The sequence below is a fragment of the Cylas formicarius genome, unplaced genomic scaffold, assembly GCF_029955315.1.
Source record: "Cylas formicarius isolate icCylForm1 unplaced genomic scaffold, icCylForm1.1 PGA_scaffold_6__28_contigs__length_40554024, whole genome shotgun sequence".
Classification (NCBI taxonomy): Eukaryota; Metazoa; Arthropoda; class Insecta; order Coleoptera; family Brentidae; genus Cylas; species Cylas formicarius.
The window spans coordinates 39,955,306-39,982,664 of NW_026844347.1; the positions used below are offsets into that span (position 1 = coordinate 39,955,306).

General features: G+C 36.5%; 3 protein-coding genes across 9 annotated transcripts in view; 1 reads left to right on the forward strand and 2 right to left on the reverse strand.

Annotated features, from left to right (window-relative positions):
* The window catches only part of LOC132702835 (receptor-type guanylate cyclase Gyc76C-like), a 41,695-nt gene extending 28,450 nt beyond the window's left edge, over positions 1–13,245 (reverse strand). Inside the window, exon 1 of one of the 5 annotated variants that reach the window (XM_060671650.1) lies at positions 12,773–13,245. The gene's annotated coding sequence lies outside the window, so the exon portion shown is untranslated. Of the gene's footprint in view, positions 1–6,687; positions 6,740–12,252; positions 12,484–12,522 lie in introns of those variants that run through there. The other 4 variants (XM_060671648.1, XM_060671653.1, XM_060671651.1 and 1 more) reach the window with 4 other exon arrangements.
* Positions 13,246–15,711: 2,466 nt separating this feature from the next.
* On the forward strand, positions 15,712–21,236 carry LOC132703881 (midnolin homolog). The gene is made up of 5 exons (XM_060673398.1): positions 15,712–16,276; positions 16,331–16,418; positions 16,472–16,635; positions 16,689–16,810; positions 20,636–21,236. Exons 1-5 carry the CDS (start codon positions 16,065–16,067, stop codon positions 21,004–21,006), a joined length of 957 nt encoding a protein of 318 aa, XP_060529381.1. The 5' UTR covers positions 15,712–16,064; the 3' UTR covers positions 21,007–21,236.
* Positions 21,237–23,080: 1,844 nt separating this feature from the next.
* LOC132703074 (trafficking kinesin-binding protein milt) overlaps positions 23,081–27,359 on the reverse strand; it is a 36,157-nt gene continuing 31,878 nt past the window's right edge. For all 3 annotated transcript variants that reach the window (XM_060672127.1, XM_060672126.1, XM_060672128.1), the window contains 2 exons: positions 25,210–25,475; positions 23,081–23,640 (listed from right to left, as the gene is read on the reverse strand). In XM_060672127.1, coding sequence (XP_060528110.1) covers positions 23,236–23,640; positions 25,210–25,475 — 671 coding nt within the window. In that variant the 3' untranslated portion in view covers positions 23,081–23,235. The remainder of the gene's footprint in view (positions 23,641–25,209; positions 25,476–27,359) is intronic.

A 27,359-nucleotide genomic window follows, 5' to 3' on the forward strand; every position in this document is an offset into this window, starting at 1 on the left:
GTTTCTAAAAACCCTCTATGACTTTTTACAAAGATATCTGTAATTTTTAACAATTACCATAGTAGGCTGTATTTAACTCTGACCTACGCAGTTTTACGGTATCGATCTAGATAGCTATGATCAGATAATATAATTTCCATGAGCCCAAGTGTCAAAAGCGGCGGTCTTCGTCAAGTTATAGAAATGTTTGAAAACTTCGAAAAGTACGACATGATAAAATGTTGCATTGAAAGTAAGGAAAACGACAGACGGCGTTAAATCTATATTTCCAGAGATATCCGGAAAGTACGCAACCTAGCTCAAAAATCTACAGTCTTCTACAATAATAAGGATCCTTTACAAAACCGAGGCCTAGAACGTATAGAAGCCTAGCCAGAGATAGAGAGCTGGAAGAACTAACGGTTCTGGGAGAAATAGAAATTAACCCGAGTACTTCCAAAAGAGGTATGGAGGAAAACACTGGAATTCCATTTAGCCATGCCGTGCAGGTCTTTAGGCCAAATTATTGGCCATATATAATTCTAGAAGAGCGGGTAATAGCTATAGCTATACTTTCAACATGACGGTGCACCTCCTCACCTCCTATATATTGGCCACCCAGGTATCCAGACCTGACCCCTTGCGACTTCTTTTTGTGTGGGGAGAATCAAATCAAAACTACTATCAAAATTGTATCAAAATACTTACTGGAAATTGATTTTACTTATTCATTTTACTGACTAAATTTGCGGAAGGGGGATTATCAAGTTAATTTCTTTTACCGCCCCCTTTTTTATACACTCCTAAAACTTAGGAACAACAGTTTCATTATTTTAATAGATTTAGTTATGGTGTGCTATATTGGTCGGTTCTGGTGTTTAAACTTGCATTCCAAACTAGGATTTTTTACCAGGGAGAACAATTAAAACGCAACTTTATAGTAATAATATATTTCAATCAAATTGAGAGAAACAATATAGGTAAAACTTGCGAATGGTTTCTGTTATTATTGGGTTGTCCGGAAAGTCATTTCGTTTTTTTTTGGGGAACATGAAAGACAGTTTTCGTATAATGAATAAATATTTTATTAAATTATATATTGGCCATTCTGGTCCAACACCTTTCGCCATCTTTCTGGCAGTAACATACTTCCCCTCTCATAAAAGTTTTGGTCCTTGCTGGCAAAAAACTGGTTCAGGTGGTTTTTGACATCTTCATTTGAGGTAAAGGTTTTGCCATCCAAAAAATTTTGCAGGGACCGGAACAAATAGTAGTCGGAAGGCGCCAGATCTGGAGAATATGGTGGATGTTGCAGTACGTCCCATTCAAGCTGTAAAAGTTTTTGGCGAGTGACCAAACTTGTGTGAGGTCTCGCATTATCCTGGTGGAACACTACACCCTTCCTGTTGATTAATTCGGGCCTCTTCTCTTTAAGTGAATCATTCAATTTGTCCAGTTGATGACAATAGACTTCTGAATTAATCGTTGTATTGTCCGGCAAAAGCTCAAAAAAAACGATTCCTTTGACATCCCACCAAACGGAGAGCATCACCTTTTTTTGGTGAATGTTGGCTTTTGACACGCTTTGAGCCGGTTCATCTTTTCCGCTCCATGACCTCTTGCGTTTAACATTGCTGTATACAACCCATTTTTCGTCCCCAGTAATAATCCGCTTCAAAAATGGATCATTTTCTTGACGTTTGAGGAGCGAATCACACACGTCAACGCGACGACACAAATTTCGCTCCGTAAGGACATGGGGCACCCACACATCGAGCTTCGAGGTTAAGCCCATGCCTTTCAAATGGCCATAAACAGGCGAATTCGACAAATTTAATCTCTCACCGATCTCTCGTGTGGTTATTCGCCGATTTGCATCAACTAATGCCTTTATCGCATCTTTGTCAGCTTCGACCGGCCTTCCAGACCGTGGTGCATCTTCGACATCAAAATTGCCGGATCGAAATTTTGCAAACCAGTTCTGGCACTGGCGTACTGTTAACACGCCTTCTCCATACACATCCGTCAATTTTTTTCTCGCTTGGACAGCATTTTTACCTTTTCTGAAGTAAAAAAGTAAAATACGACGAAAATGCTGCTTATTGCTCTCCATATTTAAAAGGGCACCAACCAAAAACTACTGCGTAGAATTAATAGAACTTTTTCACACACAAGCCTTGCAATATCAGCTCTCAAGACATATAATGGTTATGCGGCTTAAGTGTGAAGTTGGTTTCGAAAAAACGCAATTAAGTCCTCTGACGGGAAAAAACGAAATGACTTTCCGAACAACCTTATAATAAGCAGCGTGGTCGCAGCGACAAATGGAATGCTATTTTGATTTTTATTTCCTCTGGGACGATATTGCCATGAAAAAGGATCTAACAGCCAGTCCAATGTCAAAGTGTCCTGGAATCTTTTAACGAACACCATGAAGATTTTCTAAATGTTGGCAATAGACGAGACGCATATCATTAAGCCACGCATCAAGATCTGTCAGGTATGCGATATCAGTCATTGATGTGATGAGGTCAAGCAGTGTTTTAAATACGGATTCTTCTCTTGTGCCTGTCTCTAAGAAACCTCACGTAAGACAACAACTAATTTAAAAAAAAAATAAAAAAAAATAATAAGAACTAAAAGTTCACATTTTCACGAAATTATATATTTCCAAATGAAAATTATTTCGACAACACCGTGTCTTTATCAAATGTAATATTTACAAACTACCTGCTACTATATATACCGAAAATTGACATTAAAACCGTTTCCAGACACTGAAATAAGCGTGTCGCCAGCAAATAAGTTAACAAAGGAGTTTTTTAAAACCTGATACAGTCTCAAATGCACGTTTAAAATCAACGACACTCAGAATTAGGTTTGATTCATTCATGTCTTTCCGCCACACTGCACACATATATTGCAACGCAGATTCGCACGAGTGTTTGCTCCTGAAACCAGACTGTCCACTGTAGAGTACGCAGTTCCGCTCCAGGTAGTCTCTCAACTGCCCACACACTACCGTTTCCAGGATTTTATCCACTACTGGCAGCAAGTTAATTGGTCGAAAATCACCTGGTGTTTTCGGTTTTGACACTCTACGTATGGGCACTATGATGCTTGTTTTCAGTTTGTCAGGGATTTTTCCGGTACTCAAAGACGCATTCACCAAATATAACAACGGATAACCTATTACACAAAATAAATCCTTGACGAGCTTAATATTTAGAACAGAGTCACTTGTACTTCTTTTTTTTAGGTTTTTTACAGCTTTTTCAAGCTCCGATATCGTTACTTTTTTAAAGCAAGACAAGCTACAGCTGACCACGTCACACACAGAGTGCCGTTGCTTCTTTTCTATACTCTCTGCTATTTCATTTAAGCTATAGGCATAAAAGTTATTCATGTTTTCTTCTTCTTTGGCAGTGTAATGTCCAAAATCAATATCGATAAAATCTGCTTTTTTATTTTTATTTCCAACAAGTCCTTTTAATGTCTGCCACATTTTCTTTCCATTTCGCTTGCAATCATCAATTTTTTGGTTATAGTATCTTTGTTTTTCATTTCTGATAACAGAAATAACGTTATTTCTTTTTCTTTTATATTCTTCCCAGTCTTCTTCACTTTTGGTATATTTTAACTTTTTGTAAGCAATGTCCCTAATATGTTGCGCCTGTCCTGTCGCACATGAAAACCAGGGATATTTTCTTGGTTGGGTCTTGCGGAGCGGAGATATTCTATCAAACGCTCTCTGTACAATTCCTATAAAATCCACATATATTTTGTTAACATCCGTGGATGTATAATTCCAATTTTTACCAATAAGTGCTTCTCGTATTTGATTAATACTTTGAGAACTCAGATTTCTGATATAAACATCCTCACTTACTAGTGTCTTGCTTCGAACTTCCACTTGAACGCAAATAGTTTCGTGGTCACTGATGACAGGAAAGTTTCTCGGGATCTCCTCTACGTTGAAGTCATTTGTTATTATCTGATCGATTAGTGTAGCTGAACTTACGGTAACTCGTGTAACTCCTTTGTTACTATTTGCTTAAAACCAGTCGAATTAACAACGGACTGAAGTTTTTTGGAGTCATTACTATTTTTCAAATAATCGATATTTAAATCTCCCAAAAAATATGTCCCTTGTTTCTGGTCAATTAATTTTTCTACAAAATAATCTAAGAACTCTTTGACATATCCATTCGGTGATCTATATAGTGATCCTATTAACACCGTCTCCCCCTCAAAGAGGACTATTGCGGCAACTGCGCAGTAGCTGTAGTCCATTGCGTCTTTAAAGCAAAGTTTGAAGTTGATACCATTCCTGATGTATAGTATGCTACCACCAGTATGTCTGCTGTTGGAAAATGAAACAATGGCAGTATATCCATCGATATTAAACTCACGCTCCTCGATGTCCTCCGTGATACGCGTCTCACTTATACAGACTACAAACAGGATGTGGAGCATCTTGTGGGTGCAGTGGATTAAACTGCACTGCAGCTTGCTTAGAATGCAATGGTGATAGCTGTACTAATCCTTTACCTACAATCTACGTCAACGAAATCGACGACGACGACGACAATAATGAACAATAATCGATATAGTTAAGATTAAATTAAATTTTCTTTTGTAAATCATTTTTTTTGCGAAAACCTACTAAATTAACATTGAATTTACTCTGCAAACATAATTTATTACATATAAAATTAAATCAAAAACATTTTTCCCCCTTGCGCCTTTCATTTTTCAGTAAATTGTTTATAAAAATCGTTGTAATCGAGATCGGCCAATTTTTTTTAACATTTTTATTTGAGGTTTTAACAATGCAGTCCGAGATTTTACCATTTCTGTGCCTTACGGCGCTCCACTACAAAGGGACATCCCTTTTGACTATGGATGGAAAAAAAATTCAGTCAGTCAAGACCCACCCGCGATTGTAGCACTTAATGATGATGACGATGATGGTAATAAACACTGGGAATACAGAAGTTTGGAGGGCTAAAGGTGGCGCGTAAGGCTGCAAGGTCGAACTGTGTATAATTCAAAATATAGCCGGACCGCTTATTCATTCCGTTTTGTGTGACGAACTGTTCACGGTCAGGGTGCTTCTAAAAATAAAGTCTGGCGAAAGAAGTTTACCACTCGCTGACCATAAATAACGTCGCCTTTTACGGATACAGGTTACGTGACTACGTGTTTATTGTTATTATCGAGATCTGCTCCGGCGTTTCGGACACACATCATATCGGTTTAAAAATTACAATAATCGTAAACAATCAGAGTTAATTGAAATTCAAAGTTTTCAGGCTTCATTCCGCAAATAAATTTTGAAAATCATTTATTAGGTTTGGTGTCCCCACATCGAGTCCCTACAACTCGAAAAATGTGAAAAATACCAAAGGCCGAAATGTTTGTTGGCGCAGGCGGTAGGATTGACGTTTTCATAGGTCGAAAAAATCGAGGAACGAGAATCGTCCAGCTTCGCCTAAACTCTATAGAAGCTCAGGCGGACCAGGGAGTGGTGCAACACATGAAATCCTTAATCCTACCGACTGCGCCAATTACGTGGTGCCAAACGAAAACTATCTTTCTACAGGTGAGTCGATCGATATTTTAAGTGCGAAAGACAGAGATATTCGCAGGTCATTATTTCTACGACCCCGGTGTGAGTATAAAGATTAGTACAGAAGGGAGAGGGGTCTTACATCTAGTTTTTGAGATTTTATTATGCAAAAATAGGAAAATTGACAATTGACAAGTCTAAAAGGCTAAATTGCAATACATTGAGCTATCTGGCCTTCTTTTGCATCCACTTGCCAGGCGCGTCGAAAGTTGGTGGACTGGAATCAGGGGTGCCTCAAGGATGAATCTTGGGGCCGCTATTTTTACTGTATATTTTATATTGGGATACATGATTTTAAGTTAAATGCCGGAGCTACTCTTCACATTTAGGCAAAAGAACTTACCTTTTACTTAAGACCCTATACGTCAGTAAACATGTATTGAGCTTTAAAGCTAGGAAACATCTCTGCGAGTCATATATTATGCCTGCATTGTCATATCGCTTAATACCCCTTCAAAAAATACAAAACAACTGTTGCAGGTTTGTGTATTGCTTAAAACTTTTTCGAAAGAACGCTAAAGACGTATTTTTATGATTACTTACATTTTTTTTTATAAAAAATAATAATAATAATATAATCTTTATTTAGCATTATGCTACATAAAAAATACAAAATACAAATTCTAAATATAAAATATCAAATTCCAGATAAACGGAAACCAAAAGCCAAACACAGAAAAATCAGAATTTTGACAATACATGGCGTCTTAAAAATATTTTAAATTCATTAAGAGTGTCACAGTTTTTAATATCATGCGGTAATTTGTTAAAATGGTTTAGGCCTTTATGTAATATAGAGTTTTGTACTTGACTAGAATAACATTCTCTTAACATAAAATTACCACAATTCCTTGTATTGTAAGAATGAATGTCTCCGAAATAGGTAACTTTTTCACAAACATAATTGTGAACACGCCGTTTAATTTTAAATACATAGACATTAAACATTACATTTTGTTTTACAGACAAGAAATTAAGAACACTCAACATGCTTTGAATTGGCGTATATCTGTTACTGATTCGCATGAATGTTTGGAGCGAAAGCCCGACTGGTCGGGCACTAAAATATTGTTTACCTCACAATAGCTTTGCAGCTGCTGTTTCACCACAACCTCAAGAACCTTCTCATGAACTGGAACGGTATTAATTGGTCTAAACTCTTGACATAACTTGGTGTTCGGAACCTTCTGTACAGGGATCACCATTGATGTCTTCCATGCCTCAGGAAAAATTCCACTCGTAGGGACGTGTTCGCAATGTCCAACAATCGATTTCCGACAACTGCACATGCATCAATCAATAAACTCTTTGAGATACCACACTCATCACCAGTCACATTTTTTAATTCTCTTATTATTACTTTTAGGTCCTGCATAGTTATGGTATTAAACTGATTTATTTTTCCAGAAGTTTCAAATAATCGGTCACTCTCTTTTGAATTTTTTTAGTATGCCAATACGCATTTCGTTCTTTGGCTTGTATTTTCGCCATTTCTTCGAGAGGGGCATCTTCCCCATGATCCATACTGAATTGAATATGGGCCTTGTTGAATGTTTGGTGGTGGTCCCAGATCAACTTCTTCATCTTCTTCCTGCTCTTGGTGCTCTTCCTCGCCCTTTCTTGCTTGTTGTAATATGGCTCCCTCCGTCGAGTCTGCTGTTGTAGGCAAATCCTGATGCATCACCAAAAAATCTTGCATACTCCTCGCTTGTAAACGTAATTGTTGTTTGAAACGTAGTGGCTGACGATAGGAGTGTTGAATTGTTTCTGCCGTCACCTCTTGCCAAGCTTTAGTAATAAAGTTGACTGCATCTAGGATATTAATGGAAAATTTGTGTATCAATAGGTCGGAGGGGTAATCCTGGTGTGTGGAATCTCTGGAAGTGCGTAGAGACGAGGAATTTTAGAGTCACGAGGGGTGACAGATTTTTCCACGGACTTTGATAGAGAAGAAGCCTTAATAACAGATTCAGGGTTAGATGATTGGCAGAAGCCAACAGAAGTTTCGTAAAAAATGTGTTACTAAATGTTTTTATCGACGCTCTCCCAAATTCGGAACAATTAAGTACGTCCATAATTTTTCACTTAAAATCCCGAAAGTTCGTACTTTCTCAAGACCGTATACAGAAATTTTGCAATTAAACGAGCCCCTGAGTCCCGCAACCAGGCAAACGCTCGCGCGCAATACGGGTTGCGATTCGTTTATTGTTTACGATCCCATACCAAGGTACCGACGAGGGTGTTTCCATTTTTTTTTTCTCTCTCGAGAAACGCGACTTGTAGACACACACGGCAGTAACTCACGAGTTTAATTGGTCAGACGTCAAGCAGTATCGGTTTGCGCTCCCGCTTTGTGTCAACAGTCTCCGTTTATTTTTGCTTTCGCGTTTGTTTGCGACCCTCCCATTCCCGATTGTTCCCGGGACGTGGGTTGGGACCGTATGGCCGTCGGATTTAAGTGACGGCCCATAAACAATCGAAAACCAAAATCGCGGCCCCTGATTTGACCTTTACAGGCAACCGGGTATACGTCGTTGATATACGTTTACATTTTTTATGGCTGTGTTGAAATATATGGGTCTTGATGGTCCCCTTTTCGTTAAAAAAAAAAAAGTTCCATCGACACCTTTAAGCAAACAGGCGAAAAGAAAAAGTTGTTCCTAAATCGAGTGGCGACTTGAATGATCTTTTTAAGGAGATGATTGTTAATGCCAAATTAGAAAGGCAGCTTTTTTTATATTACTAATTATATTACTAATTGTTAATGTGCCATATATATATAGTATTAAGGATATTTATATATAATAGGTTAGATTATAATATATAATATTATATAATATAATAAAAGTATCTCATTCTGTAAACCGATGAGCAGTCAATGCAAGACGAACTGCATAACCTTGAGTCAGTTTCCTGGTATATTTGCATTTCTTTCTTCCGCCAAAACTTCTTCTGGGTTCTCCCCAAAATCAATGCCGATATCGTATAAAACAGCACAAGCCAGGACCATCACGCGAGCAGTTTCTAACCAAAACCCTCTCACCAAATAAGGGAAACGTCTTTTCCACACTCAAAATAACCTTTCTACAATATTTCTTGTTCTGATTTGTCTCGAATTATACAAAATTTCAGAGTTGTTTTCTGAATCAATCAACGTAGTAGTAACTGTGATTTGAACCGAATATGTGAATGGTTAGGTAAAAACAAACTTAATATTAATGCGTCAAAGACTAAATTTTGTCAATATAGAAAAAATAAAAATTGAAATAAATGACATGCCAGTACGCGAAAATAAAATTGAGTACCTTGGACTCATGTTAGACTCAGAACTAACGCTACGACATCATGCTGATTATGTAATGAGAAAATTTTCACAAAAAGTAGGATTTATATGTAGAATAAGCCATAGTCTTTCCACGTACAGCAAATACCTTAAGTAATTCAAAATAGAGCATTAAGATCGATCTTAAAGTGAAACAGATACGCTCCTGTAAACCTAATGTCAAATGTTGTTAATGTCATGACGGTTAAACAAGGAATTATTTATGATGCAAATATTTTTATGTATAAGTTACATCTGTGATAAGGTAAAATATTTTAACAGCGTGCATAGTTACTATACGACAAACTATGTTGAGGGAATACGTGATGTCTAGATTTTAAGTATAAATCACTGTTTCATCATAATTTTGCCTATATGTTTATTTCTAGTTACAGTTACGAGGTTAGCGCCAAAATTTCCCGGCCTGACATAGATGCAGCACCAGTATCAAGATAAAACTTTGTCTTCTTTTAAATATATATCTTAGTAGTCTGCGAAAAAAAAATTGAAGTCTTGCGTCAAATAGTTTTTGATTGACAGCATTTTAAACAAGACGTGTCCGAAAAAATTTTGCAAATAACTCAAATTGAGTATAGAGCAGTCATAAAGTTTTTGACAAAAGAAGGGTTAGCACCTAAAATTATTAAAGAAAGGCTGAATGGGGCAGGAGTTCCTTGAAGATGATTCAAGAACTGGTCGACCAGTGGAGGTATAACCGAAGATATTGTTGAGTGATCGACGTTTAAAGGTCAAGCAAATCTCATAAATTACTAAGCTGCACTATCAAAAAGAATCAGAATCATCTGTTACAGTGCATGCTTGAAGTTCGTCGTGAACAAATTATTGATGAAATTAACAATTCCCCGTTTTAAGGACGCCTTAAAAATGTCCTCGCGTGCCGCCACTGTCCAAACTTTTTCTGCGGTATTTTAAAAAAATTAAAAATCGCGTTTCCAAGGGTCCAAGAGAAAGATTAGTAATCGAAAACCAGTTATACTACCGAAAAAAATCTGGAACAGGAAAATTCGGATCCATAAACATCCATTCTTGACAATTTTTAAAAAATGTACAGGGTGCGCAGCAAATTGAAAAACCAAAACTTTCGTATTTCAAAAATTAACGGGGGTCTTAAATTTGCAGCTATCGACGAGACAATTTGACGAAAAGGAACAAGTCCACACCCAAGGATCGTAAATCTAATAGGATTGCCCAAACCCATAAGACATACGTTCGCCAAAATTATCGATCGCGCGTGGTCGCTTGTGACGTAAGCGGAGTTTTTGAAGTATTAAACCGTTGTATTTTGTGTTCTTTGAACAATTAAATTAATTTAGGTAGTGAGACCCTAGACAAAACAGTGATTTTAAGCTTTAACAAATACTTTAAAATTGTATGTGCTTGAGTGGCGAGAACTGCGAAAAACAGTATTTTTAACCTTAAACAAAGACTTCAAAGTTTTGTGTTCGTGCCGCTTATTAGCGGTGTTATTAGTTGGGAGGTAAGCTCAAAATATTACCCATAATAATATAGGTAAAGGTAAGAAATACATTTGTTTTACCTTTTTCTGTGGGATAAGTTACATCAAAAAATAGTTACGTCAGCCTGGAACGAAATGTGCCAACTATTTTGACGAAAAAGCAAGTTCTCGAAAATGTAGTTTTCATCGCTTTCCCAAAGGGAAAGATCTAGTATCCCGAACTGTTCGGAACGAATGGATAGTTCGATGTAGAAGAGAGGACAAACTTAATCCAGATAAAAATATTCTACAGGTATCCCCAATGTAGGAGATTATACTTATAAAATTACCACAGATCATCATTACAGCATTCCCTCTTGGGTACAACAGTTATCGTAGGGGGCCTTATAAAGCCTTCTGATCATTTTTTCAAAAAAATTATAAAATGGAACTTTTATTTTGAATCCCATCATGGTGATTCCCTTCGAAAAGGGCAAGGGATGGTAAAAAACTTTGCAAAAAAAATATTTAAAACAGAAAAAGAATTACCATTTAGTTTAGTTAGATTCTTGTAAGCTGAGAACGATAATTCGTATGAACTTCAGAAATTTAAAAGCAAAATATAACGCTAGTCTAAAAAGAAATGATACCCGCAGAAAAAAATTAGAAAGTATGGTAAAATTGTAAAATAAAGATTTAAGTATATGTAGTAATATGCATTTTTTATATTATATACATTCGAGGGTACATATAAATACATATTATTATTTACCTACCACCTATAAATAGTTGTTTTGTATGCCCAATACATTTTTTGTTTTTTAATACGTTCTTTAATATATCCAAAAATAGAGATTTCTAGTTTATAAGTATTTGTTGATTTTTGTATATTTAAAATGGTAGAATGCCGTAAAACACGTAAAAGCCAAACTTGATGGCAATAGTATTATATTTACCCTACCTGAGACCATACCCTACGCCACGTCCCAATAATTATTAAATAAGTACTAAAAATAATAATATATAAAATAACGAGTGATTATCCAAACAAAATGCTATGTTAGCTGCTCAAGATACTCAAAGTCCATCAAAAACCGTAAATCAAAATTCGTGAAAAATATGGCTAATCGGTTTCAACAGTGTTATAGGCCACATCGGGAGCTAAAATTTTTGTATTTAAGATTTTCTTCCATCACGCACGCTGCTCGAGATATTTGAATAAATCCATCTTGTTTGACTGAAATGCCGACAGTAATTTTGGTGCCGCCCGGTATATCGTTCCCAAAACGGGATTATTATAATTTGGGCGAACTGTTAAGGCCGACGTCATCCGCGATAAGATCTGATAAGGCGCGGCCGGCTTTGATGGAGTTATTATTTCGCCGTGACTTTTTTTTTCTAAAATTAACTGGCGTTTATCAAACGTTAAACGCGGATGTATTCATTCAATAACGTAAATCCTCCCGCTTTCCCGTGTTGATTTAGATACGTTACATGTCGGACGGCAAATATTTTCGTAACTTTTATGTAATTTTCGTCGTAGACGTTTGCTTTAATGTTTCTGGGTCAACGATTAAACCGTATTTAATCAGCTTAATAGGATGTCGGCGCGTCGGACGGGTCGTTAGCTGGTACCGCCTCATTTTACACAAAAACAAACCGCAAAATGGACACATAAAACCTGCAAACCCATCTTCGCTAAATTTTCTAACCTTCAAATTCGATCTGTCGCGAAAAATCGCAAGCCGAAACGATGACCACGAAAACAAGAAGTGTTCTGCGGCGAATTTGGCGATTGTTTCGGCTTCGCGAAAAATCGATGCGAGATCTTTAACAATCAAGGCGGCTATTCGCGAAACTAACCAAAGTCGTTTTACGCCGTTTAACCGCGGGCGGATCGTCTGGTGTCGGTTTCGTGTTTTTTCAGTGCCGAACATTGTGCCTACATTGTATCCAAACTGGAACGACGCATTCTAGAATGGCGACTTCGTTTCCGATCCGTTTTACTGGACGCGACTTTTTGCGACTCGCAATGGTACATAACCCAATAAAATATAAGGCTGGTAGAATTACGGCGACCTTGGGCGCTAAAAATACACACGCGAAATGTTTAAATAAAAGAAGTCGACTCACCATAAGTTAAAAATTCCGATCGTGGTCGCTGCCTCCGCCGCCGCCGAATCTCAAAGTCCTCGCTACTTTTATTATTATTATTATTATTTTGCTTATTATTATTACGATCGTTGCGTGCCGCCTCGCGACGATGTTAATAGGAAATATATTATCGTTTGCATTCACGTGATCTTAACACTTACGAACCGTGTCTATTTATAACTTTTATTATTTGCATTCGCGATAAAAAAAACAGGCATGTTTTATTTACCGAAAAATGTTTCCACGCAGACGGTTTTCGGATAAATCCGGTTCGGAAACGCGGAAGTGCACTCGCGTTTTCGGTGCCCACTTGATTTTTTTTCGTTTTTCGAGTACCCGACACTCGAAACGGTCGCGGGCCGGCGGCGGGCGCGGGGGGGCGCGAGCACTCGATCTTACGCGGATCGTTCACTAAAATCGCGACGGCCGACACTGCCGGGCATTGTTTAAATAGCTCGGGGCCCTTTATCGTCGTAACAATGACACCCAATTTTCAATTTGCTCGCACAGAACGTAACCGATAATGACGGTTCGTCCGGAATTCGACACGCGGCGACGGCGCTACTCTGTGCCACGATAACATCGCGAAACCCGAATCGCTGCGGCACTAGCCTGTTGAATGCGTTTCGTTCGACGCGGCGCAGGAAACCATCGGGTTCGCTTTTAACATCTTGTTTACAACGAACGGACGTGGGAAAGCTTCGCGGGCGCGGTCGCGCCATCTGACGTCCGCGCCGCCGATTACGTGCGGGTCGTGTATGACGTTTCCGTTCGCCGTCGCACTTGGTTCGGTCAGCTGACGGCAGGGGGCCGCATATCTGCGCGCATCGGAAACACGGACAAAATTTCTTCTTCCATCCCGCAGCTAAATTTCCCGTTCCATTGTTGCCAAATATTCAGTTATCATTCATGGTTTTAATTCGAGACGTTGGTTGACGAACAAATGTGACGAGTGTAATCCATTACTCTGATATCATTTCCACGAAGTTCTTCGTGAGTTCCAATTTTCGTCAATTTTTGTGTCTATTCAGTTCTCGCCACTCAAGCACATACAATTTTAAAGTATTTGTTAAAGCTTAAAAACACTGTTTTGTCCAAGTTTTTTTTTGCAGAAATACATTTAACACAAACATAAGCGCACTACTCACTAGTGTAAATTGTTTTAATTGTTCAAAGAACCCAAAGTACAACGGTTTAATACGCCTTCAAATGTATTGACAGAATACACAAAAACCGTCAGAGGACTTCGCCTACGTCACAAGCGACCATGTGCGATCGATAATCTTGGCGAACGTATGTCTTATGGGATTGGGCAATCCTATCAGGTTTACGATTATTCTTGAACGTATACCTCTTCAAATTTGTTTTTCCCTTCTGGATTTTAAATAATAACATGGATCGCATCAAAATTCGACTTTTACGTAATTTTGCGTAGTATGCGAGGCTGGTACAGATGAAGTTTATAAAACTAACCAAAACTAAATCTGCTGATAGCTGAAAGCGTTAATGCTAGTCCAGATTTACCTAAATACTTTGAAGTCATGTTTGATGGCACAAAGTATACGATGTGATCCCACCGAATTATATCAAAAACAAATCATAACAGTTATTACCGATTCACATTCATATTTTAATGACAACGTTTTATTCTTTATTTAAAAATTTAAATTAAATTAATAAATTCTTACAATACATAGATGATGTTTTGCCTGTTTCACTGAAACCGAAAGACAACTGCAGTCACCTTTGAATCATGTTAACTCGATACATAACGGCGTACAATTGACCATAAAGACGGAACAAAAGAACTCTCTAAAGTTTCTGGACTTAACTATAACGAAACTACAGAACAAGCAGAATAATACATAATAACTCAAATCACCCTGACACACACAAGATGCTTTTAGCAACACTTAATGCACCACTTTCTACAGAAAATTTTGAAAAAGAATTAAATATTATAAAACAAGTAGTTTTTAACAATGGTCACGACCCCTCTTTAATATATAAGATTATAACTAAAAAGCAGTCTCAAATAACCCTGAACTCTAACCATAAAATCCACAGAAGAAATTAGCAAGAAAATTTTGTATTAATATTGCTTTTAAAACTGAAAACACCATAAGACATTTTCTAAAAAACAAATCTAAATTACGAAAAACTCAAAAATCCGAAGTCTACAAGTTGAAATGCGGGTCTTGTTCCAAAATTTATATCGGACAAAAAGGTAGATTATAGAAACGTACAACTTTGACGATAATTTTGATATTTTACATAATCATTCATTTGTTGGAAGCTGTGGCGATTAACAAAATGAGATATTCGGATTTATTACTTAATGACCAATTGGATTCAAATGCGTCTCCGTTGTTAAATTGAAATTTATAATTACCTGTTAACTACTACTGTTTTTATATATAAGTGTCGGAATATAATCATATTTTGTATTTGATAAAGGCATGGTGTTGCCGAACTTCGAAGACCATTACGGACAGGATAACCCTGCTGTCGAGTTAGAAGTTCTATGTCTATGATCCTTTTTTGCTATAAATTTTAAAGTACTGTCTGAGTTAATAACAAATAATGCTACATATAAACGACCTAGAAGACCAATCTTGGATATTATTTACCAACACCAGCCCGATGAATTGAAGATAAATACGGACCTATGCAAAGGTTTAAACCGTATGTTCGGTTACTGCGTTACATACAAAAGAGAAATACAGGAACAGGATGTGTATAATTGCCCTGTCAAATCGAATAAATATAGCAGTTTGACAACCTCCTGCGGCGGGATGTCACTTGACGCCTACGGTTGAAATTTCTCCATTTACTAAATACGTAAACTGCAGCCTTGTGATTGTTTTTTTTTATCGAACCACTAAGTTGTATTCTGTAATCGAGAGCAAATGTCCGACGGAATTTTTTAATTCGTAACCTATATTTGCTATTTTCGAACTTTATCGTGTTACAACTGACAACACTGCCTGCGTTTTAAACTTCACTGCCTTAAGGGTAGCGTTGAGCTTTAGCGATCAACGGAAAACGAATTTTTTCATTGCTTCAAATAATGAAAAAGTAAAAGAATCAACGTTACTAAAATAAGGTACGGTTTTTCTTTTTCTAACCGACCAAGATGTCAAAAATACGATTTCCGTTCTATGCTCCCTAAGACACCTCGAACTCGTAGCCGACGTATACTGTGCATCCCGTTCGCTCCTATCTTTGCAATCACGTAAAAGATTGCTCCGTTGTTATTTGGTGAACTGGGTCCGGGGTTCCAATTTTTTCATTGTTCGTTGATCGGTGTGGTCTAGTGCAGTAAGTGCCGCGCGACTAGCGGTTTTACGAGCCCGAGGACCTCGACAACGACGGCACCGTGCAATACCCATTACAATATAGGAATTATGACCGAATTAATTATCCTCGATATCATTGGCTGAGCCGGAGATCGAGTTACGTCGGAGGATTTATCGGTCACAGGTCTTCCCGATTTCGCGTATTACAACAAGAGAAACGAAATGGAACACAGCACCGAACCGGAACACAACTTTTGTGCCGATTCTCAGGGGCAGATCCTCAATTCTACCGTTAACCTTCACATCATCGCGACGACTGGGAATAATTTCCACCTCGCCGTACCCAGCAATAGCACCGTCGAACATTTGAAAAAGCTGATCTCGAAAAGGCTGAAGGTCTCGGGCAGTAAAATCTGCTTGCTGTTTAAGGACCGGTAAGTTAACTTTACCTCTTGTCTGTGACTGTGAGTCATCCTCCGTTTCTATAGACAATTAGAGCATGGATCACTGTCTGAGCACGGGATTTCGGACGGGTCCAAAATCATGCTGCTGCCCAATGTAGAAACTGGCCTTGTGGTAAATAGGGGATTCGTTTTACTTATTTTTATTGCCGGGTTCGCCTTTTGTAGAACCACCACCCCGAAATCAGCATCATGCAGATACTGGAATCTCTAAACGACACCCAGGTGAACGATTTTTTGTGCGGCAAGGCCCCGTTGAACCTCACCATGCGTCTCGGCGATCACATGATGTTTATACAGCTGCAGCTCAGCTCGGTACCTTCAAATAATAGGTGCGTGACTGCGTATTATATAAAATACTTTCATAACTGTTCGTTATGGATAGGTCGTCCCATCACGTGCCCCTGACCCAGTGTCCGGACCCCCCCAATGTGCACCAGGCCTGCAAAAACCTCCAGCGGGCGGTGCAACAGTTGTCCTCAGATATAACCGCCAAAAAAAGCAGAGGTAAATAATTTCAGTCCTCACTGAACACGGAGTACCACAGGGATCTATCTCAGGCCCTCTTCTATTTTTAATCTAAATAAACCACGGTGTCTTTGAAATTTGACATTTTGGACCCCCCGAGTCTATTGAAATTGTGGGCGGGAAAGTATTTGCATTTGCAAAAACCGTTTATGGGGTCAAAAAGGTGCTCGAGTGGAAATAAAAAGCCTTATTCTCGATAATTTTCTAAAATGTACAGGGTGTGCCTGTTATTCGCTCCTTCTGTACAGCGCGTTCGAGATATTTCGTGCCATATTATGAAATGCGGAGTGTTAAATTTGCAGCTATCGATTTCGAAATATTAAATAATTGAGTAGGAAGGTTTTATAATTACTTTAAGAATGTTAATATTAACTATCAATACGTAATTTATAAAAGAGAAATTTTTATATTACACCGGGGAATCTTTATTTACCACATACCAAATATATATATTTTCAAACAATTTGTACTATATACATTTACATTTTTTTTAATGGAAAAACAGGTCTTTGGAGAAATGTGTTTTTTTTATACTTGAAAACTTAAATTGGGAATTTTTTTATGGATCCATATTTCATGCTTACAAATGACCATAAAAAATGTTTTTGCTATTTACAAAAACTTGTTTAAAAAATTGGTAGTTTTCAAGTTATGGCCAAATTTCTGCAACAGCTCGTACATTTTATGCTTGTGTCTTGTGTTCAATTTAAAAAACTGAGATTTTATAATTATAAAAAATATATTTTCGATGTTCATTTGTGACCACCTGAAATAATATATTTTCGCCATAGATATAGGTCAAAGCATTAAATATTTACACCACTTCTACAACATTAAAAATGAAAAATTTCATTTTTCTCAAAAACCAATGAGAAAAAGTACCTAAAATCGAGTAAATAATTAGAATTTCCATTCACTCTGTATGCATATAGGGCCAAACATTTTTTGCTTAACTAGTGAATTAATAAATAATTAGAATAAAATATAAAAAAAAACTTTTTTAAAAATTGATTGCCCTTTGAAATTTGATTATTTTTTCTTGTTGTGCTCCACTGAATTCATCGCTTTTGTTTTTTTATTTTCATTTTTTTTGTACTGTTGTTAGCTTTGCATATTATTATCAATTGACCAGTTCTTAATTGACAACAATTTTAGTAATAATGTGTGTTTTATTATAAATTATTAAGCGTTTGTGATGTCGAATTTACCCATAACCCTCTTTCAACGAATATCTGGATAGAATACTTCGGAGAATGTCAACAGAACAACTTACAATAAATAAAATAGTAAAGTAAATAAAAATACAATGAAGTTTGAAGTTGAAATTTAACATCACAAACTACTCAGCAATTTATTCTTAAATGCATATTATTATTATTATTATTATTCAATAATGATAGATAACACTACAACATTTTTTGACAGGTTTTTTTTTTTCAAAAATACCAAAAATTTTGTGGCTCGCTAGTATTTTGCAAAATTATAATGAATAATAAAGGAAAAATATAAAATTCGATAACTTAAGCATCTACTCTGCTTCAACATCCACATAGAAACCTGCTATAAAAAGGTAGAGCATTATTTCGTGTAAGTTCTTTACTTTGTCTTCAGAGATTGGTTTACCATTTAGCTTTTGGTCATTCTTTTGTAATTTAATAGGTCTAATATGTAACCAGTTTCTTTTTTCTCTTGTTTCGGTTTATCGTTTATAGTTTTTCAATATTTGAAACGTCATTCGATGTCGTTTTTTTTTTTTTTTTTTACTATAAATGACCCTGACCAATGACCAAATGACCAAAATTTTTTTTTTGAAGATCAAAAGTCGAGCACAATTTGCGTTTAGCTTTTTCAAAATCTTCTTAGCACAATGTTCGAGCATTATTGGCTAACTCTAAATGTTGCCACTTACAAAACTTCTGCGTGGGTTGTTGTTGACTCGAACTTGCCAATCATCCTGTTGACTTCTTCAGAACTTGGCAGATTCAGTTAAGGTCCATTCAATGTGCGCACGCGCGAGATTTAAAATTTCATTTTTAACCAATGGCGGCCCTAATGGCAAATTCTGACGTTGGACCCATGAGGCCTTCGGTTTTCAACAAACAATATGGCCGATGACAGGTCGTCCATGTTTGGATGCGTCATTTTTACAATAGTATTTTCTCAAAATATGTCGAAATCCTATTAAATTTTCAAGCAAAAAAGGAGGTAAGATGTCAGTATAATTCTGTAAACAATTTGGCGTTTTTGTTCTTTAATCCCTGTAGATAGGATGCAATTTCTGCATATATTTTTTCCTTAGCCTTAGTTTTCATAGTAGGTTTAACCTCTATTGAAATAACTTTAAGATGCACATGAAACGTCCAAGGGAAAAATGTTCAACAAACACCTCCTATAGACAGTAGCTGACAAGTTTGTTCTAGTAATAATTCAACTTATAGCTCAATTGTTTTCTTATATTTCCCGTAATTCTTGTACACTAAAACATTCTTCGTAGCTATTTAAGGTTACCTAAAAATGTAGGGAATTCGGTAAGTCAATTTTCCAGTTTTTAAATGTCAAATATATAAGCGTCACTGTTTCTCCAAGATCCTATTTGCCACATTTGCTGTAATTCCGCCAAAGAACAATGTATTGAAAATTTTCCAGAAATATTACGGCAAAGTATCAAGTCAAAGTGAATTAAGAAGAGGCCAATAAATAATTTTTGAAAGAAACTTCCACAGAAATAAATAGTACTATGGAATTTTTTTTTGTAATCAACGAAATAAATAAATAAGTAATAAATAAATCCAGTAGAAATTTGCAGAGATGTTTTTAGAACTTAAACTATTGATTAATGTACATAAAAATAAAGACAAATTTCGAACAAGATCGGATATTCATTGTTACTCGACAAGAAATAAAAATAACTCCCAGTTAAAAAAAATTGCTGTAAAAAAAACACATTTTAATTCCAACATGCTATAATATGCTTCCTGCTGAAGCTATAGACGTATAGCAAAAGAAATTAAAAAAATTTTGAAAATCTTTACTGACAACATAACTATCCGAATACGAAAGTTATACAGATAATAGATAAAATTAAAAAAAAAGGCTGTTATTCTATTGTCAGTGACTATACAGCCCGTATGGACAGTTAAAACTGTTGTATTTAAGGTTTTCACATATTCTACAGGGTGTTCGGGATATTCCGTGTAATATTCAAAAACGTCATAGGTGACTTAAATATGTAGCTATCGACTTCAAATTTGGAAAAGAGTTCGTACACAAATCTAAATAGTAGAAATTGAGCGTAAAAAATATCACCAAAATTAAACAAAAAAAAAAGAAAATTTTTCTTTGTATTCCATGACACAATTTCCGTTGGTATTTTTCACGTAAAATTTTGTATTTGTTGTATGTTTTTGAATTTTGAAAATATTTAAACATATGTCTTTTTTTTGTCGACGAAACTATCCTTTGTTATATTGATATTAGTGATTAAATGGCTACTGCACCTCTCTATTTCAGTTCTCTCTCCTTTTGGGCGGTACGGCAAAAACAAAAGTAAAAATCAAAAAATAAGTATAAGTCCGAATATTCTGAATTTGCGTCATATAAAAAAAAATACAATAAGGATAACTATAAAGGCAATACTAAAGTGAGCACCCAACTAATGGGTTTTTGTAACGCCAAGAATAATTTTTCACATTTTTCAATAGTTTATACCCCTGTTCAGTTTCATATTATTCTGAATTCCCTCATTTTCCCTATTGTGAACAATTTTTTTTTTCTAAAACCTCAACGGCCTTAAATTTCGCATAGGGGTGCAGCAGGAGAGCGTATTTTCGGGAACGTTCAGCCGGGTCCTGAACCCGGTGCTGCAGGACTCGAAGGGTCGGCCCCACAGGGACGTCGGCACCATCATACATATCCTGAACGATCTGCTGTGCTCGGTGCCGGATCAGAACGGGTCGGGAGGCGGCGGTCCCTCCGCCGCGACGTCTAGCGACGCCGCCGACGCCGAGGGCGTCGCTTCCCCCGTCTCGGATGTCGTCTTCGACGAGAACTCGGTGACCCGAAGCAAACTCGATCAACTCAGGCTAGTCCTTGGCGAAAAGAGGGAAAGACGGAAGAGGCGGAAGCAGAAACCGTATTCTCTGCCCCCACAGAACGAAGACGCGGTCTCCGTCTAGACATTGTGATATAAAACGCCCCTCCCTTACCCCCTTTTATTTCTCCGTTTGCACCGGGACCCGAAACCACGTGCCAAACCGAGTTAGTTATCCTCCCGATCTATTCATAATCATTTACGATTTAGGACCACAGTTATGTTTACGTCGATAGTTTAATTTGCATGTGCCCTCGTTTTAGTTTTCGCATATTATGACGGACGAAACTGTTAAATACACACTAGTTTATTTTACGGTTGCTTTTTTTAAACCTTTATCCTTCCCGCGTTCCGTACGTTCCCAGCAGGTTTTAAGGTGTCACATGACTAACCTTGGCAACACTGACGTTACACTTTGTTTTCTCAAAGAAATTCTCACAAAATTGAAAAGCGAATGATATCTGCGATAGGTTAGATACGTATCAGACCATGGAATATTAAAAAATTTGATTCACCGGTAAAAGCATGGTGACACCCAAGAATCGTAAACCTAATAGGATTGCCCAGTCCCATAAAACATATGTTCGCCAAAATTATCGATCGCTTGTGACGTAAGCGAAGTCCTCTAACGGTTTTTGTGTATTCTGTCAATGCATTTGCAGGCGTATTAAACCGTTGTATTTTGTGTTCTTTGAACAATTAAAATAATTTAAACTAGTGAGTAGTGCGGTTATGTTTGTGTCAATTGTATTTCTGTAAAAAAAACTTGGGCAAAATAGTGTTTTCAAGCTTTAACAAATACTTTAAAATTGTATGAGCTTGAGTGGCAAGAACTGAGAAAAACAGTATTTTTAACCTTAAAGACTTAAAAGTTTTGTGTTGCTCCTGCTTATTAACGGTGTTATTAGTTAGGAGGTAAGCTCAAAATATTACACATAATAATATAGGTAAAGGTAAGAAATACATTTCTTTTACCTCTTTCAGTGGGATAAGTTACATCAAAAAATAGTTAGGTATGCCTGGAACGAGATGTTCCATGTATGGGTGCAATAACAACTAATTTGATGAAAAAGCAAGTTTTCGAAAATGTAGTTTTCATCGCTTTCCCAAAGGGAAAGATCTAGTATTCCGAACTATTCAGAACGAGTGGATAGTTCTATGTAGAAGAGAGGACAAACTTAATCCAGATAAAAGCTATGTCTGCTCAGTTCATTTAACTGCAAATGATTACGAAAGAGACTTACAAAATGAGTTTTCCATATTCATGACTGGACACAATCACAGAGGCGTTGAAATTCGACATTGCAACTAATGAGAGAGAGCCTTCATCTCTATCTTGTACTCTTTGGTCACACCATTAACCGTCCCATTCTTTGTTTTATTTTGCCTGCCGATAACCGACCATTAGAAATACCATGCAAATATCCAGCAAAATGTCAAACAACATAACCACAGATGTCTTCGCTTATTCTTACTTCTGATTTTAGATTTAGAACTGCAGTACGATTAATATTTCTATGGATAACCAAGTAGTATTATTCCAATTTGAAATAAACATTCATTATTTATTTATTTGTAGGAATGAAAAAAAAAAAACAAAAAGAAAATTTTTAAACATCGTTAACAGAACTCACTAAATCAATGCGAATTTTCGACATCGAGTGCAATCAATATAGCACTCTCTGGAATGTCAATATTCTTCAAGTAACTGTAATTTTGGTAGAATAAATGCTCCGAAAGCCAATTGAATTTCCAAGGAACTATGTTAAACTAGATTGTAACAAGGTAACTTGGGGATGACACTACGTATCTCAGAAAACCCATATATTCAATGTGTTTTGGGATTTATAGTCTTGAAAAATTCAAATGTTAATCTGGTGAAGATCACCCAGCGCAAAAAAGTGCATAACATAGGTCTCCGGTACAACATTTCTTATTACATTTTTTAAAATTTGTGTCGGTGTGCGTTTTTTCATTACCTCAAAACTCTGGCCAAAGTTATTTCTTGATCTTCATCTTCTCAAAGCTTCTGAATTTTGCGCCGATAGAAAAATCAAGACAAAGGAAGTTCGACAATTTCTCGGTGTTTCCACTGAATCATTGCCTACCACCGCCACGTTCCGAGTTCATAACAGGGAAACGCGAAACAAACCATATATCGGTAAATAAATAACTTTATTGCTAGCTATAGTACAAGTTATACACGCTTAACCTACAAAGTATAACGATAAATAGCTGCGTGCGCCTCCTCGAACGCCCTAATAACTCGAATACTGGAACTATTAAGAGAACTACTGTTTGGGCACCCGACCGATTAAAACAGCCCCCCCTTACGGCCGAACAGCAAACTACTGAGCGTGCCGAGCGTGGAAGTGTGCGATGACGTTTCCGCCTTGGGCGGGGGACTCTTCCGGGCGGATACGGTGCCTAGGTCAGGTCTGGTGACGCCCTGCCTGCGCTGTTTGCGAGCGCTGAGCTGCTCGAGACGCGAGCTCAGGGCTCCGCTACCAGGCTTGCCCGGCACGCCCATGCTCGGACGGGAGGGCGCGGGTCGTTTTGACGAGTCGACGCTGGGCTCGGCGCCGCGACCGGGCAGCAAACACGTCAGCTGCGCCATGGGGCTCGTTAGCGCGGGCCTAGTGTACAGGCCCGCGGACAGGGCGCCCTGCCCCACCATCAGGTTGCTCAGCCCAATCTTCTCGATTTTGCCGACCAAACTCTGCGACGAAAGTTTAAAAAAAAATAGCAAAAGGGTACGATAGTGAGACGAAGAAATTACATTTAAAAAAATTAAAGGAAAAAACGGAGACGATTTACCAAAAAAAAAAAAAAAAAATAGAAATAACTAAGTAAATCACAATTAACAGTTCAGCTTTTCACGAAATTATATATTTTCACATGACAATTGTTTCGACAACACCGTGTTCCGATATTTACAAACTACCTGCTACTATATATATATATCGAAAAATGATATTAGTATAATGTTGTTATGAAAATTTAAGTTTAATAATGGAAATCTAATTGATCGTTAAGCAATACATTTGAATGTCTCATTTTGTTAATCTACATGGCTTCCAGTAAATTTAATTTTCTCCTTTTTGCAGCCATTTTGTGTGTATAAGGGTGATTTGAATTGTTAGGTTAAGTTAGGTCTAAAAAATTAATAGAGGTATCCTATTCAATTTCGATAGTGAATTTTATACGATTATGTAATGAGTTGACGTAATTTAAAATAGAATTCAATTGTCTGTCCGTTGCAACAAAGCAAGCAAAGACATCATTCACGTATCTATACCACTATACAAAACTTAAAGAAAAGAAAATAGAAGAACAAATGATCAAAGAAAAGCAAAGGAGCGGAAATGACAAATTGTATCGAAAGAAAGAAATGACGGAAAAAATGTAAACGAAAAATCAAATATACCAACAAAAATAAAAGACAGAAAAATTATTATTAATATTAATTGTTACTATTATTATTAATTATCATTATTAAATTGATCAATTTGAATTAAAGATTAAGTTAAGCTTGATAGTTTCGAAATATAGATAGAAACAGATATATAATGTTGTGTAATAATGATGACACTTTGGAAAGAAAAATTAGAAAATCTAGATTTTGAGACCCAATGAAGTGAAAATTGCTTCAAACAACGGTTAAGGGCAAAAGAGAAAAAAGAATTTAAGAAAAGAGAAAAATGGAGAAAAGAAATGCAAAAGAAAAACTAAATAAGAATACAAAAAAAAAACAAATCTAGTGTAGGGCCATTTTTTTTTTCTTTGTACACGAATAAGAAAGCGAAGAAATTACTTAGAAAAACGAGCAAAGGCAAAAGAGAGAAAAAAGTAGCAAGGAAAAGCAAATATAGATAAATTTAGATAGAAATAGATATAGGTTCGCAAAATAATGAGGAGAGCTAGGAAAAAACGAATAGATGACATCCTAATACAACTTAGGGCAAAAGAGAAGAAACGATGACAAAAGAATAGTAATAAGAACTATTATTAATATTATCGTTGATTATTACTAATATTATTAATTTTCATTATTAAATTAAAAAAAAAATAGAGAATAAAAATATAAAGGAAAACTAAATGACCAACAAAAAAAAATCTGGTGGCCATTTTTTGTACACGAATACGACAGAAAAATTATTATCATAAAATAAATACAGATAAATAAGGGCAAAATAGAAGAAACAATAATGAAAGAAAAGAGAGTAATAAAGAAAACCGTATAAAAGAAAAACTAAATAACGATAGAAAAATGATATAAATTAAATACCTCTTGTTTGTCGATTTTGGCGGTCGATCGCCTACTCTTGGCGGATGGGGGCGGTTTACGTTTGCCGCCCACGGTGTCCCTGAGGAACTGAGGCACCGAACTCAAAATCAGCTGAGGCAAACTGAAAGCCTCGGGCTCGGGCGATCCGCCCCTGGGGGAGGACAAGGGCGTGGTCGCCTCGGGGCTATTGTACGGGGTGGCGGTCGGGGTGAAACTGTTGACACCGCTGGGCGTGTTTACGGCCGACGGGGTGACCGCTTTGATTCCTGGAAGCACAAAAATAAAAAAATAAAATAAATATAAAAGAATAAAATTTAAAAAAATTATAAACGAGAGGCAACCGTAGGCGATTGACGAAGGTGCATCGGACGCGTGGCCTAGAATAATTTTCGTGTATACAGGACGTCCTAGAGGGGTATAAGAAAGTAAATTGTAATGTAATGGATGTAAAGTAAAGTTATGTTTTATCTCATGGAACCCCCTATATATGTATGCGTATTTGAATTCTACCTTTAATTCTAAAATTGTGTGTAATTTAGTTATTTTCATCTATACAGGATGTCCCATCAAGGTGTAATACAGTTGTTTTTCTTCTTTTGAAACCACCTATGCATTTATTCGTATTTTAATTCAACCGTAAATTCCAAAATTATGTGTTACTTTTCTAAATAACTACAACCAAAAGTTATTTTCATGGATACAAGGTGTTCCGCAAGTACGAAAGTAAAGTAATATTTTTTCTCTCGGAACTGATTATATATTTATGCGTATTTGAATTCTACCTTCAACTTTAAAATGGTGTGTCACTTTTCTAATTGGCTACAACCTAAAATTTTTTCATGTATACAGGATGTCCCATAACCGTGTAATGAAATAAAATTAGTTTTAATCCTTTTGTAGTTATTTCTTGGGCATTGGAAAATATTTGACTTCAACAAAACAAAAACGAAATACTTAAGTTGAAAAAAATAAAAATAAAAATTGCACATATTCAAAAATATGCGATAATGAGACAGTTATCACAATAAACAACGCTACCGAATTTAAACAAGGGATATTTAAATATGTTTATTAATTTAAATTAAATTATCCAAAACATTATTTCGTCATATTTATTGTTGTTAAATCTAAAATTGTACAAACCACTTTTTCAGTATTTTCGAAAAAATGATGTACTTTAACCACTAATAAAATCAAAATAGAAAATAAAATACAACTAATATTGAAAGAAAGTAAGAACACTTTTATTCATGACATATCTGAGATACTTGGGATACTGCTGTCTAACAGTATTAACGCAGTTAAAATTCAAACGAAAAGATATAAAAGATTGTTCAATAAGAAAAAGCCTAAATTTATTTCTATACACATTTACGGGACATCCTGTACACAAAAAAAGAATTTCTAATTTAAAAAACAACATTGAAGATCCGGAGATATCAGAAGAATGTAAACGCGAAAACAAGGGATCAAATCGGAACAATGTTATCTAATGACGGGAAATCTTATTCGGTAGCGATAAGCTTCATTCGAGAATTAAGATAACAATAAAAAAAAAAACAAACAACGTTCGATCTCGGCGAGAAATCCAAGCCGCAGTTCGAAGCATCTTCATCAAAGAAACGACGAAACTAGTCTACGATATCTACCGGGCGGGGACTTTTGAACTACTGGCCCCTTTTTCAATTCGACAGAGCCGGTTAAGAGCTTTAATTTTTTTCTTCGGTAAGGAGTGTATGAAATCTATTTTTTTTTTATATATATTAGGTGTGTTAAAACAACACTTGCAGTTTAACCGGAAGTGATGTTAAAATAAAAATCTGCCATACTGTTACGATATTTCCATTTACCTCTGATTTTTGCTGAATAATTTTTATAACACCACTTCCGGTTAAACAGCTTAAACCGGAAGTGGTTTCGACAATCTGAACACGCAAAAAATGGGGGGTTTTATGCACTCCTCGCCTTATTAAGAAGCCAAAAAAACATGTTCGAAGCATAAGCATCTCTCGTGTCACCCTGGTACATTTGAACTACTTTCTAGTTTTTATATTCCTTCGGTGTATTCGTTTCAGCGTTTTGCTTTACTTACTTGTCCCCTTTGACCGAAGTTTAAAGAGACGCGGGAAGCAAGTTGTGCAAACAAAAAT